The sequence below is a fragment of the Carassius carassius genome, chromosome 37 (genome assembly GCF_963082965.1).
Source record: "Carassius carassius chromosome 37, fCarCar2.1, whole genome shotgun sequence".
In the NCBI taxonomy this organism is placed as follows: Eukaryota; Metazoa; Chordata; class Actinopteri; order Cypriniformes; family Cyprinidae; genus Carassius; species Carassius carassius.
In genome coordinates, this window is record NC_081791.1 from 25,920,852 (window position 1) to 25,935,140 (window position 14,289).

The 14,289-nt window shown below is 38.4% G+C and overlaps 1 protein-coding gene across 3 annotated transcripts in view; it reads right to left on the bottom strand.

Annotated features, from left to right (window-relative positions):
* The window catches only part of LOC132118513 (uncharacterized), a 49,152-nt gene that overhangs the window by 5,101 nt on the left and 29,762 nt on the right, over positions 1-14,289 (bottom strand). For 2 of the 3 annotated variants that reach the window (XM_059528399.1, XM_059528400.1), the window contains 4 exons: positions 10,716-10,868; positions 520-649; positions 384-416; positions 1-66 (listed from right to left, as the gene is read on the bottom strand). The exon at positions 1-66 is cut by the window's left edge and continues 32 nt beyond it. In XM_059528399.1, coding sequence (XP_059384382.1) covers positions 1-66; positions 384-416; positions 520-649; positions 10,716-10,868 — 382 coding nt within the window. The remainder of the gene's footprint in view (positions 67-383; positions 417-519; positions 650-10,715; positions 10,869-14,289) is intronic. The other variant, XR_009425904.1, reaches the window with a different exon arrangement.

Sequence of the window (14,289 nt, forward strand, 5' to 3'; positions counted from 1 at the left end):
CTTCATTTTTACTTTTACTGTATGTTTTCCTGTATTGGACGATCTTCTGAAATTCATTCTTCACTACTAAATGGTGACAAAGGCAAAAAAACACACACAAAATTATCATTGATTAAGGACATTTATAATAGACCACCTACACTAATGCCTTTATGCATTACTGCACAAGCAAGCCAAGCAGCAACAGGTTTGAATGTAATGCTCAGCTGATTAAAATGTTATGAACTGAAATGCTTGACCATGATTGAATAAAGCAGTGAAACTGTGATATACTATAATCAACTGTGCTCAATCAAGCAACCATTTCTGAAACACTGACGACTACAAATAACAATTTGGTGCAGCAGCACCACAAAACACATCAGATGAGAACATCCACGTACCATCCACCTCTGCTGTCAGACCTTTAACTGAAGCTGCGGGTAAACCACAGAAACACACAATCAGAAGGCTTTCAATCAAATCAGCCCCAAAACATTTATCACATCTTCCCTTTCAATTAAAATTTGATTAGTGTACCTCCAGGAACAGTCTCGAATTCTGCAAGCTCCAGGAAAAAGGTGGCCAAACATGGTTCTCGTAACATGATCTGCTCCACAAGGGCATGCAGCAAGGTGAACTTCCGATTGTTCCCGCGCAGCTGGGAAAGCTTGGAAAAGGAGGGAAAAATAATGAATGTGTTTGTGGAAGTTTCTCCTTGCACCTGCTCTTGAGAAAAGATGATACATGTGCCCTGTTCCAAAACCTATGTATATAGCATTTTAAGGCTTTGGAGACACTTACAGTATATTGATTCAGCCAAAATGCTGTGTCAATCCCAGAATTACATAATTACATTTAAATATATATATATATATATATATATGATTATTAAATCAAAATTAAGATGGCAGGTATAGTATATTACATTCAATACCGAGAAAAAAAAAATGAAATAAACAATTGGATTTGATAATAAAATGTTGGTTAATAAATAAGACTATAAAATAACTGGCTGATAAATACATACATATTAATTAATTAATGATAACACAATAATTAGTTAATAAAATGATTTAGAAAAATAATTTGGTGTAATAAAAAAATTATTGCATAAGTACAACTAAACAGAAACTAATCCTAATAACAAGAATTTTTTTTTGCTTTTGCTACTATATAGGCTATATATATATATTAGGGATGCACCAATATGAACATTTTGGCCAATACCGATAATTCTTTATATATAAGCCGATAACCGATATGTTGGCTGATAAGTTTAAATCCAAATCTTACTATCATTTTTGAGAGCCTGGTTAAAAAAAAATCTCCCCATTAAATCCATTAAACACTTAATGTACAAAAATATACAAACAAATAAAAATCACTAAAACACAACAAAATGACAAAAATTCAGTTCACATTAAGGATCATAGGTTCAACAGCAGTCAGAACCCTTTCTTAGAAGGCAGCTGTCTGTAACAATTAGGAGGAGGTTTGGGAACGATTGGTCCAATATCCCCAATCAAATATCCCATCTGACCGGAGGAAAACAAATATTTATTTTGGGTGTGCGTTTGTGAGAGTTTATGCATGCTCATGCACGCATCTTTGAATACCAATACCTTGCCCCAGGCCAGAGAAAGAGTGAGGTTTGACAATTCACCACCCACCCACCCACCCACATATTACCATCAACTAAAAATGGAAAAAGATAATGTCCTTGTACCGAAGCGTACCTCTATAGTGCACATGTGAAAAACCAGTTTAACATATTTCCAGAAGGATTTCCTTGACGTCTAGAAAGTTCTGCTCTCTGATTAACCACAATTCAAATCTTGTGGAGCGCCACAGTCTCGCGTGATTGCTTTTGAAGATTTCTACAGTAGGCTAAAGAATGAAAATGATAAAAAAAGCATGTCGTGAACACACAGAATAAATATAGCTGTTAATTCAAAAAGCTTATCAAGCAGTAACGTGAATAACCCGAGCACTGAAAATGAATGAAGTGAGACGTGCTAAACACAAACACTCCTTTCTCAGTTGCATCTTCTTAAAGCAAGAAAATGTAAAGCAAGTACTTGTGCCACAAAAACCAGCGTGCATGTTTAAGAGTGACTGTTTCAACTGCTCTCCATATGAAGAGGCCTGCAGAGAACAAGAGCGCAGATCTATCAGGCTCTCTAGATCTATTCTTTATGGTAATGCATGTAGATATGAAACCACTGCAACAATTTCAGTTGCCGCTAATTTAAAACTCAAAGGCTGAATGCTGATCTTCAGATAGATTGAAACTAGGCCTATTCTCTGTGCCGTTTATTATTTCAACCCCCAACCTGTTCTCAAATACACAATTTACACCTGTGTAATACACAATACACAGGAATCAAATACACAATTTTGTTTTCAAAGCAAAGCCTTAGTTCACACAGAATCACTCATATTTTGCGACTCAGACTTAAATTTGCATTTTCAAAAATATATGAATGTGTTTTATAATTTTACTTAAACTGGATTTTTTTATATTTTGTGGCTTATTACGACTTATTGAAATAAATTAATACATACATACATACATAGAAACAGTGGTATTCAAAAGTTTGGGGTCAGTAAGATTTATTTTTTATTCATTACCTTTATTCAGCAAGGATGCATCAAATTGATCAAAGGATCCTAAAAAAAAATGCACCGAGTTTCCAGAAAAAATATGAAGCAGTATTAATAATCAGAAATGTTTTTTGAGCAGCAAATCAGCATATTCATGAAGGATCATGTGACAGTAGGTAATGTATAAATAATGATGCTGATAGGGATATGCCGGTATCAAATTTTCCAGTTGCGATTAATTGCTCATGCTTTTATCACGGTAAATGGTATTATCACAGTATTGAAATTTAGCTCATAATACAGTATTATAACTGTTTTTCTTATAACAAAAATAACTGAACATTTAAATACAATAAAGCAATACAGAAAAATATATAAAGTTAATAGTTTTGCACTGATTAAAGTGCAAAAGATTTATAAAGACCCTAGGTATCACTTTACAATAAGATCTCTTTAGTTCACCATTAACATTCACAATGAGCAACAGCTACAACAGCTACAGAAGTTATTAATCTTTGTTTAAAAATAAAAGTTTTAGTTCATGTTAGCTCATTAAATAATACAGTTGCAACTTTAGATTTTATCAACGTGTTATTAAATATTGGAATACCTAAGATGAATGAATGTTCACAATAATTTTTCATTGGCAGTTTGTTAACTAATGAATTAATGTTAAAAATGAAGCCCTAATGTAAAATGTTAATTAACAATAAAAAAATCAAAACATTTTCAAACTATATCTATGGCACGTTGTAGTCGAGATTAAAATTAAAAGCATATTAAGACTTAATACTTAAGTATTTGGCACTGTGATGAACATCATAGCAAATACACAAATCTGACTGGCTATTTAAAATTATTAAATATGATTTAGAAAGTAGGGCAGCTGGTTTATTTGTGGTGTTTCAAGGGTAAGGACTGCATTTTCTGCAGTTTAGTGCCATCTACTGTCAGAGAGTGAATGTGTTTTCATTCAGCGCGTCCCTCATGTGTTCCTCCATGTGCTTCTCTTACATGCTTGTTTACATCAGAGCACACACACTTATTTCAAGCAGCATACAGCGATGTTGTGCATTTTGACCAGTTGATGGGAATAGTATTCTTAAAATGCATTCCAAATTCTGAATAATTTGTAATATATAATTATTCACGGTATTTAGAATTGCCCACTACGGTGCCCATAAGGTGACTTGTTCGGTTTACTTAGTTTTGTCGTGGTCACGAAATAATAACTCGTGGGAACGTGCATCCATTTCTCGTGGCCACGACTTTTTATGTTGAAGGAACGACATGTTTTTCTCATGGCCACGAGTTTAATGCGTAAACAAACCTGCGTGACCATAGCAACCCGGGATTATCAGAGATGGATTCATTCATATTTTATCTTGAATTAAGTAATTATTATATTAACCGTATGCTTTGGATACCAGGCTGTATTACATGTGATTGTCAGCATTCAAATTAAGTTTATCATAAATAAATATTACATGAAGTGCATAATAAAATATAAAAACTTTTTTTATCCATCCTACAGTCTTGTAAGTCCATTAACTTATAGTCTTTCCCCCGTAATATGTGTACATTATTATTATTATTAGCCTATTATTATTGGGTTTTTTTTTTCATTTATATTCTTTTTTTTTTTGTTTTTTTGCTTCAAATTCGATCTCTTTACTTAACATTCTGAATACTTTTGTAAATAATAGCTTACTGTAAATGCTTGACATTAACATAAAATGTCATAATGTAAATGCTTACATTTTATATGTATAAATAATAAAATAATTTCGTAATTCAAAATAAAATATGAATGAATCAATCTCTGATAATCCCGGGTTGCTATGGTCACGCAGGTTTGTTTACGCATTAAACTCATGGCCATGAGAAAAACATGTCGTTCCTTCAACATAAGAAGTCGTGGCCACGAGAAATGGATGTTGTTCCCTCAACATAGCATCTCGAGGCCACAACATAAGGATGTCGTTACCTCGACAAAATGATCTTGTGGCCATGACATAATATGACATTCCCACGAGTTAATATGACGTTCCCACAAATTAATATCTCGTGGCCACGACATATTATCACATTCCCACGAGTTATTATGTCGTGGCCACGACAAAACTAAGTAAACCGAACAAGTCACTTTACGGGCACCGTAGCCCACGATAACAATATTGTGCATATTCATTACCATGATATATCGCATTACCGAATACCGGCACAAGTCTAGATGCTGAAAAAAGAGATGAGATTTAACCACAAGAATAAAATACATTTTACAATATATTCACATAGAATATAGTTATTTTAATTTGTCAAAATATTTGACAATATTATAGCTTTTACTGCATTTTTGAGCAAATAAATGCAGCCTTGGTAAGCAAAAAAAAAAAAGAAAAAATCCTCTCCGAAATTTTAAATGGTAATGCATAAAATATTGATTTCTCTTTCTTTTTTTATGTAATGAGAAAAAGCACTGAGATTTACCAAACAGTTATTTATACAGTTTAGCAGTTATTATACAAACATAAAATGCTACAATTCACTGCTCTGAGTCAAGTATTCCAGAAAACCATTTATAAATTGTTTAAAATGCATATTCATCTCAAATATTGTGACATTTGCTTTAAACAGTGACAAAAAAGTTCAAATGTTAATATATATTTAAGACTAAACATGCAAAGTTCTTCAAATTTCGTACATAAAAAAATGTCACACTATTTTAAGGTCTGGTTCTCACTTATTATTATTAACTAACTATGAACTATGACTTTTGCCTCGGTAAACTCCTCATTTGCAGCTTACTAGTAATTAATAAAGGATGTAAAGGGGTGTATTTAAGGGATCTAAAATATGGTCTTTCAGAATAAGGCATTAATATGTACTTTATAATAATAATAAACAGCCAAAATGCTAGTTAATAATAAGAATTGGTCCTTAAAATAAATATACTAAATGATGAAATAGATTTTTTTGATGAACATGCCAGGACAGTGTGTCTCATTAATCATCGGAGGTTTACTTCATCACGCTAAAATAAGCATGTGGTTATTTTCTTTGTTGTGTTCCTATGGAGGAAGCACAGGGGTGGTGTACTCAGATTCCTCATTAGCAAAGGAGGAAGTTGTTCGGGTTATTGTGCAAGTGCCCTTAATCTTGCCACTGAGGACCTGGGTTTCAAGCAACCTAGCCACAAAAATCGATACAAATTACTGGAGTGTCACTAATGACTCAATGAGCTCTGAAAAAAGCCTTGCCGTGTGGCTAATGAATTGGGCCGCTGCGGCAAGAGCTTGCACAAATGAACAACAAAGAGAAACACATCTGATGTGTGTAGTGGATGCGGACGTATAAACGTGACTAAACCATACGTCACGATATGATACATGTCACAATACAGTATATATGCCATGATAGAGTGCAACAACAGTGCTCCATTCATCCCATTCTCCATTAACAATTTTTAACAATTATGTTTTAAGACAGAATGACTATGATCCTCGCAGTTGTTAAGCAACTATGTACACTTCTTTCAACTTATGAAAACAGCTGGAAATGCAATAAAAATCTGAGCAGCAACCGCCTACTCCTATGAAGCACTGTGAATAATATAATTGAGTCAGTCTCTCTACAATCTCAAACGATTTATATATTTATTTATATGTGAATATTTTTGAATGCATTTACAATATATTGTATTTTGTCCAATATATGTGAAAAATAAATAATAATAATTGAAATAATCGATTAAATATTGTAACAAAAGGAGTCATAATATGGATTGAAATTTATCAGTAATACCTGTAAGATTTTATGATGTTTTTATAGGTCTCAAATTATTTGATCAAAAATACAATAAAAACAGTAATATTGTGAAATATTATTACAATTTAAAATAATAGTTTTCTATTTGAATATATTTTTAAAAGTAATTTATTCCTGTGAAGTAAAGCTGGTTCCTTTTCAGGAACTCGAGCTGCGTCGAAACGCTTTTGGGGAACGTCCCTGACGAGACCGACTCTGAATATCGTGTGCAATCAGTCCATCGGAAAGGCGTGACGTCACGGGCGGGGTGACGTAGCGACCAGGAAGCTATAAAAGCACGTGCCGTGCACCTGGCTTCAGCTTCGAATCTGTCAGCAAGCGCTCTGTGTGTGCATGTCAAAAGTCTGTCCTGTTGGTCCTATTTATTGTTGTCTGTCCCTTAGCCATTAAAAGATCGCTAAAACAGCTCAATATGCCAAAACAAAAGCAAAAGACCTAACATATGAAGGGCAATTCTAAGCCACGTTATAGATTGTGTGTTCCTCCCTGCCCTCGCTACATTACGAGTGGGGATACACACAGTTTGTGCGTGGCTTGCCTGGGATCGGAGCACGCTGAGTCGGCTCTCGAGGGGGCCGACTGCCCGCATTGTGAACGAATGCCCATGCGGACGCTTCGATCCCGCAGGGCTCTCTTCGAGAAGTGAGCCTTCGCAAGCGTTCCTCGCGATGCCGGTTCCGCTTTCGCCGAGGCGAAGCCGCGCTGGCATTCGTTGGGTTCGCAGATCGATCTGCTGGAAGGTATGGAGACGGGCACGTCCTTATCTCCTACCGTACCCACCAGATCTGCCTGATTCCGGGGTTTGGAAGCCCGAGCTTCGGCTCTTCCCCCCGAGCGTCGGGCTTGACGCTCTGCCTTTCTTTCTCCGAGGAGATTGACACGGAAGGCGTCGGCGAGCTTGTAGTTGCACAAACAAAGTTGCATAAGCACAGTATAAAACAAACAGTGTCATTATACGGGCAGCGTTAGTGAGCAGCTATTTAATCTCCGAGGGGATCAATATTGTTTGTGTGACTAAGCTATTCGCGCGCTGTCGAGGCAACGCGTGTATTACATCATTTTCAGTTTTGATGTGAATTTTTCCATACCCGACCACGTGTCTGGTTATTTTAACTCCATTTAATAAGCAGGAGTTGGTTCTATCACTTCAATGTGTACTTTATCACAATCTAGACCGTGTTTACTTGTCTGATTGTTTGATTATTTTTAAATTCTGAGGAATATGACTCTGAGAAGTCAATATATCACTATATGTGTACTTTATCACAATCTAGACCGTGTTTACTTGTCTGATTGTTTGATTTCACTAAATTCTGAGGAATTTGGATTGCATTAGATTCTTAGATTAGTTATCAAGGTCACGCGGCGGTGCCTTCGTGCCTTGGACATGTGGAAGAAACCTTGGTTCTTGAATCAGGGCCCGGTGCTGGGAGTTCCTTGTCGCCGTGTAACGCTAGCGACAGATGCGTCCCTCACCGGTTGGGGTGCGGTCATGAGTGGCCACCCTGCCCGCGGTCTGTGGAGTGGTCGCCATCTGACATGGCACATCAATTGCCTAGAGATACTAGCAGTCTATCGAGCATTGAAATATTTCCTCCCAGACCTGAGAGGTCACCATGTGTTGGTGCGCACCGACAACACATCAGTGGTCTCTTATATCAATCACCAGGGGGGTCTGCGTTCGCGCCCCTTGTACAAGCTGGCACACCAGATCCTTCTGTGGTCCCAGGGCAAACTCCTCTCGATCAGAGCAGTGTATATTCCTGGGAGATTGAATGTGGGAGCAGACATACTGTCAAGACAGGGGCCGAGGCCCGGGGAATGGATGCTTCACCCCGAGGTGGTGAAGCAGATATGGAGAGTATTTGGCACAGCCCAGGTGGACCTCTTTGCGACTCAGGAGACATCGCAATGTCCCCTCTGGTTCTCTCTAGTTCATCCAGCTCCTCTGGGACTGGACGCTATGGTACAGACCTGGCCGAGGCTTCGTCTGTACGCTTTTCCCCCTATCGCTCTGCTCCCGGGAGTTCTGGCGAGAGTACGCCGGGACGGGGCCCGTCTACTACTAGTAACCCCGTTCTGGCCGGGCCGAGTATGGTTCTCAGATCTAGTCTCGCTCCTCGACGGCTCTCCGTGGGAGATACCGATCAGGACAGACCTACTCTCACAGGCGCAGGGCACGATGATTCACCCTCGCCCGGAGTTGTGGAAGCTGTGGGTGTGGCCCCTGAGGTGGGGTGGGGCACAGCTGTTAGCAGCTGGTCTCTCAACCGAGGTTGTTGAGACCCTACTCCAATCCAGAGCTCCCTCTACCAGGAAACTGTACCCCCTGAAGTGGAAGCTCTTCACTTCATGGTGCAGAGACCGCCAGCTTGACCCAGCAGACTGCCCAGTTGGTACAGTTCTGGAGTTTTTACAAGCCAGGCTCTCTGCGGGGTTATCCCACTCCCCCTTAAAGGTTTACGTGGCGGCCATAGCTGCTTTCCATGTCCCTTTCAATGATCAGTCAGTGGGTAGACACCCCCTAGTTACACGTTTCCTCCGCGGTGCGCTGAGGCTGAGACCTCCAGTACGATCCCGTGTTCCCCCCTGGGATTTGGTTGTGGTGCTAGAGGCTCTTTGTAAAGCTCCATTCGAGCCAATACAAGATATCTTAGATAGACATCTGACACTTAAAACTGCCCTGTTACTGGCAATCACCTCACTAAAGAGAGTTGGAGATCTTCAGGCCTTTTCGGTGGCCCCTACTTACTTAGACTTTACCCCTGGTATGGCCAAAGCATTCTTATACCCTCGAGCGGGTTATGTTCCGAAGGTTCCCTCTGTTACACCACAACCTATCGTACTGCAGGCCTTCTGTCCTCCTCCCTTTCGGGAGCCAGACCAAGAGAAGCTAAACTGTATGTGTCCAGTGCGAGCACTGGACGCATACGTCCACAGAGCTGCCCTGTGGAGAAAATCAGACCAATTGCTTGTTTGCTACGGTCCTTCTAACAAGGGTTCTCCTGCCACCAAGCAGACCTTTAGTCGTTGGATAGTCGAGGCTATCAACGTCTCCTATGAGTCCTCTGGTCTTCCCCCTCCTTTGGGGGCCAAGGCTCACTCTACTCGGGGTATGGCGGCCTCCAAGGCCTTCTCAGCAGGTGTGTCCCTCTTGGACATCTGCAACGCTGCGGGGTGGTCCACGCCCTCCACATTTGTCCGATTTTACGATCTTGACATGCGAGCCACGCCGGGCTCTTCTGTTCTCTCGTCTTAGCTGTGCTCTTTGACTACACACTAGGCAGGGATTTGGAAGTCTGGCAGCGTGGGCACATCGTTCCCCAAAAGCGTTTCGACGCAGCTCGAGTTCCTGAAAAGGAACGTCCCAAGGTTACGTATGTAACCCTAGTTCCTTGAAGGAACGAGATGCTGCGTCGCAGAGCCATACTCCCGGCACCCCTGCCGGCGCTTGCTTCCCTACTCGAAGCTGAAGCCAGCTGCACGGCACGTGCTTTTATAGCTTCCTGGTCGCTACGTCACCCCGCCCGTGACGTCACGCCTTTCCGATGGACTGATTGCACACGATATTCAGAGTCGGTCTCGTCAGGGACGTTCCCCAAAAGCGTTTCGAACGCATCGTCTCGTTCCTTCAAGGAACTAGGGTTACATACGTAACCTTGGGACGATTTTCAGCATCATAACTCCAGTGTCAGAAATTATTCTCATATGCTGATTGGCTACTCAAGAAACATTTATTATTACCATATTATTGTGGATTTGTTTATTTTATTCAGGATTCAGAAAGTTCAAAAGAACAGCATTTATTAAGAATATAAATCTTTTGTAACATTATAAATAAATAAAATGCATGTAAGAATATTAAATGATTTTATAAATAAATAAATAAATGTTATGAATGTTTTCACTTTTGATCAATTGAATGCATCCTTTCTGAATAAATGTATAAATTTATTTAATAAAAAAACAGGTTTTTGAATGGTAGCATATGTGAGAGATGGTATTTGTAGTAAAAAGTATTGGAAGTATTGAAATTTTGTTTGTGTGCAGAGCTGTGCATATGAAACAACATCATCAAAAACAGGGACTGCTACTTGCTGAAAACCTACATTGTTTTGAAAAATCTCATTCCATATTATTAGTTTCCCCTAATGCTGCTACCAAAGATGAATGGAAAAAACAACCGGAGGAGAAATGAAAGCTGCTGAAAAAAAAAGAGAAATAAAACCAGCAGATGTGTATTAGCCCTGGCTCTCCTCGCCACCCCACACAGGTCATTTGCTGGCAGTTGTGGGTCCTACCTTAGTTAAGGATGAGAGGCGAAATCCCTTGGCCCTGTCCTTGCCTGCGTTCTGGTTGAGGTAATTGCCCACAGCCAGAAGGTACTCCAGCACGCTGACAAATGACTCACAAGCCCACAGCTGCTGGCACATGCGGATCTTCTGGATAATCAGCTGCAAGACAAACACAGAGGCCAGAACATGTCATCTCCAACTAATCGAACCGCAAACTTTTCCTGCCTCTCACTTAACAGCCGTCGGCACTTGAGCGCAGCCAGATTTCTCAGCGGTCCTGTTGACACAGACCAAGCTTGTCAAGTGTGTATCAGAGCCGACACAGGAAGTGCTTTTATTTATTATTTGAAGCTGGAAGGAAAATTCTTGAAAGGGGTTCTTGATGAAGTAACAAGTACAAGGTACAATCAACGACTGCCTTCTGTCAACAAGGCATTTATAACAAGAATGCATGACAAGTACACGTGCTAAATCAAAACTCTGGAACGTTATTGTGTATGACTGAGGTTGATATTACAGAAAACAATGCCAGTGAACTACAGTGGATGATCTATTGGCACAACTTCAAGTCAACATGAAATCAAAATTGACCCCATTTACTTCCTTAATGCACGTTCCTGGTGTTCTTGTGCATGTTGTCTTTGTGATCATTTATCAAAATATAATGATTTGCTCTGCCTCTGAAACAATGTTCGGCTGTCAAATTGTGAAAAAAATAACAGCTAGTTAATGCAGTAAATTAATGTCAGTAAATGAAATAAAGGCTAAGAAAGAAAGAAAGAAAGAAAGAAAGAAAGAAAGAATGAATGAATGAATGAATGAATGAATATACTATGTGGCTACAGGTGTCTTACAAGTCATAATTCAAAAACATTTTAGAGGTAAAATAATGAATGAATGAATGAATAAATAAATAAATAACATGCTCATAGTTATTCACAGGACAGCATATATAATAATTTAAAGGGGTCATATGATGCGATTTCAAGTTTTCATTTCTCTTTGTTACAAGCTGTTCATGAATAGATAAGATCTCTAAAGTTGCAAAGACCAAAGTCTCAAACCCAAAGAGATATTCTTTATAAAAGTGAAGACGCTCCTAAAACGCTTCGTTCAGACAAGCCTCCACATGTCCATGTCACTGTATGGGAAGATTTGCATAACACCACCCAAATGTTCACACAAAGAAAGAAGGCGTAACTTTGATTCTCGCTGTAGTATTGTTGCTGTTGCTGCCGCTGCCACCATGTCGTGCAGTCGTTGTTGAGATTAGCCTACAATACCAGTGTTCTGACAAATAATAGTGACTCACAGCCGATAAGTAAGTTTTCCTATTTTAAAGGATTTGCCACTGATGATTCAAACGCAAGTTTTGAGCAGTGTACAGTAGCGCTTGTTTGTCGTTTCTCTGATCCAAGATGCAGACATGGTTCTATGTTTACGCAGCGCGATGCAACGCAATGCATAAAAAGACAGTATAAGTCATTATAACCAGTAATTAAGTCCCTACTGGATGCTGCATATGCCTCATTTGTAATGGGATTTATTGGTTTTGTCTCATCGCACTGGGACACAGCATCATAGTATGTTGAGGGGCGTAACATTTCCATCACACACTTTAGGGAAATTCGGCCAATCACAACGCACTGAATTGCTGGCCAATCAGAGCACACCTTGCTTTTCAGAACCATGAGCATTGTAAAAATCTACACGTTTCAGAAAGGCGAGGAATAGAGGAGCAACAATAAAGTACAGTATGTGGAAAATAATTTGTTTTTTTAACCTTAAACTGCTTAAACACATTTCATTACACCAAATACACAAAATAAAAATAAAAATTTGCAACGTCTTATGACCCCTTTAATTATTTAATAAATAAAGGATAAATAAATGAATGAACAAACAAACCTGTAAAAATGATTTGACATTTAAAAATAAATAAATAAATAAAGTGGGCTCAGGCGTCTCTCAGCTCATAATATATGAAACATTTTAGAGAAGAAAGCATGAATTAATGAAAGAATAAATAAATAAATCATTTTCACAGAACAGCATTTAAAATAATTTAATGAATGAATGAATGAATAAATTAATCTGTGAAAAATTATTTCCCATTTAAAAACTCAGTACAATCAAAATAACCTGTGAATGTGGTTTCATACAGTAAATAATAGAAAAATATAGAAAATAAGGAAATAATAATAACGATAAATAACACCATCAACAACAAATAACAATAATAATAATAACATTTAATTATAATATTATTATTATTTCAAACAAAAAAGTGTTTGCAGGTCAGAAAACAAGCAAACAAACAAATAAATGCTTCATGGGTCACAATGTAGAATAAATAAATCAATCAATACAAAAATAAATGCTCCAAGCACTTCAAAGGTAACAATATAAAATCATTTAAAATAAAGAAATGAGTAAATAAATAAATTCAAAAAAAAATAAATAATAATAATTTAAAAAAAAATGTTTCCAAAAAAATGAAAAAGGTAACATTGATTTCATGCTACAATGGTTTCACAGGATATCACATCGATGTATAGACAGTGCATTAATACCAAATGCATAATATTTGGCAGCTGTCTAGAAATAAAACAACAGATTTAGTCTGATAAGTTGCATTTGTGAACACTAAACTCAGTGAAACCGACTGAATGTGCAATATTCCCAGAACCACACTGGATTAGTTCCAATTAACTTCACCAAATAAGATACACCATATTCATTTAGACTGTCTGATTAATATTCCTATTAATACCACAAGAAACAAGTTTACTCTACTCTTGGGAAAAGCTCTTGTGATTTAGCCAAGATAAACAGGCTAGGCTGAAAGGTATTGTGAGCTGCTAGCATTAATTGTTGAAGCTGTTTACAGTATTAGTTATTTTCCAACCTGTATAAAAAGCTGTGCTGTGTAGTACAGAGCAACAGGGAAAACAGCAACCAAAGGAAAAGCTTGATTTGACATCTATGAGACAAACCGTCAGACCATATGCCCGTCTGTTTCCATCATAACCTTGACTCTCACACACAGCTTCAATACATTACCTTCGAGCCCTCTGCTTGATTTCTACCTGGTGATTCACACCCTTAAACACTAATTTGACAAAAGCTAGCTATGCTAATCAAGTCCTAGTGGGCAGAAACTTCAGCTAAGCTTCTTTCCAACACTACAAATGAGTGATCTTCTTGCATTTTTTACTAAAACTCCACAGTGCATTGCATGCTCTCTGTTTACTAAAAGCTCACAATGCCATAAGGAGTTAGCATTCCTCAGACAGCTCTGAGACAAAGCACAACACACCTAGAGAGCTCTTCAGAATTCGCCACTCTAAGCCAGACCAATTTTCCACCCTAGCACCCAGCCTGTCAGATGGTGGGTAAATCCGTCTTAATGTTACAGGTTTAAAAAGTCAACCATGGCAGACAATCCCATGGATTTAATGGCGGCGGTGGAAACAGAAGCCTGGCTACTTGTTTGGGAACTCTTAAAAATGGAAGACCTTTTGCGGGGTCCAAACTGAATTAAAATATAACATTTTCAGAAACAAATAGCATTGATCTT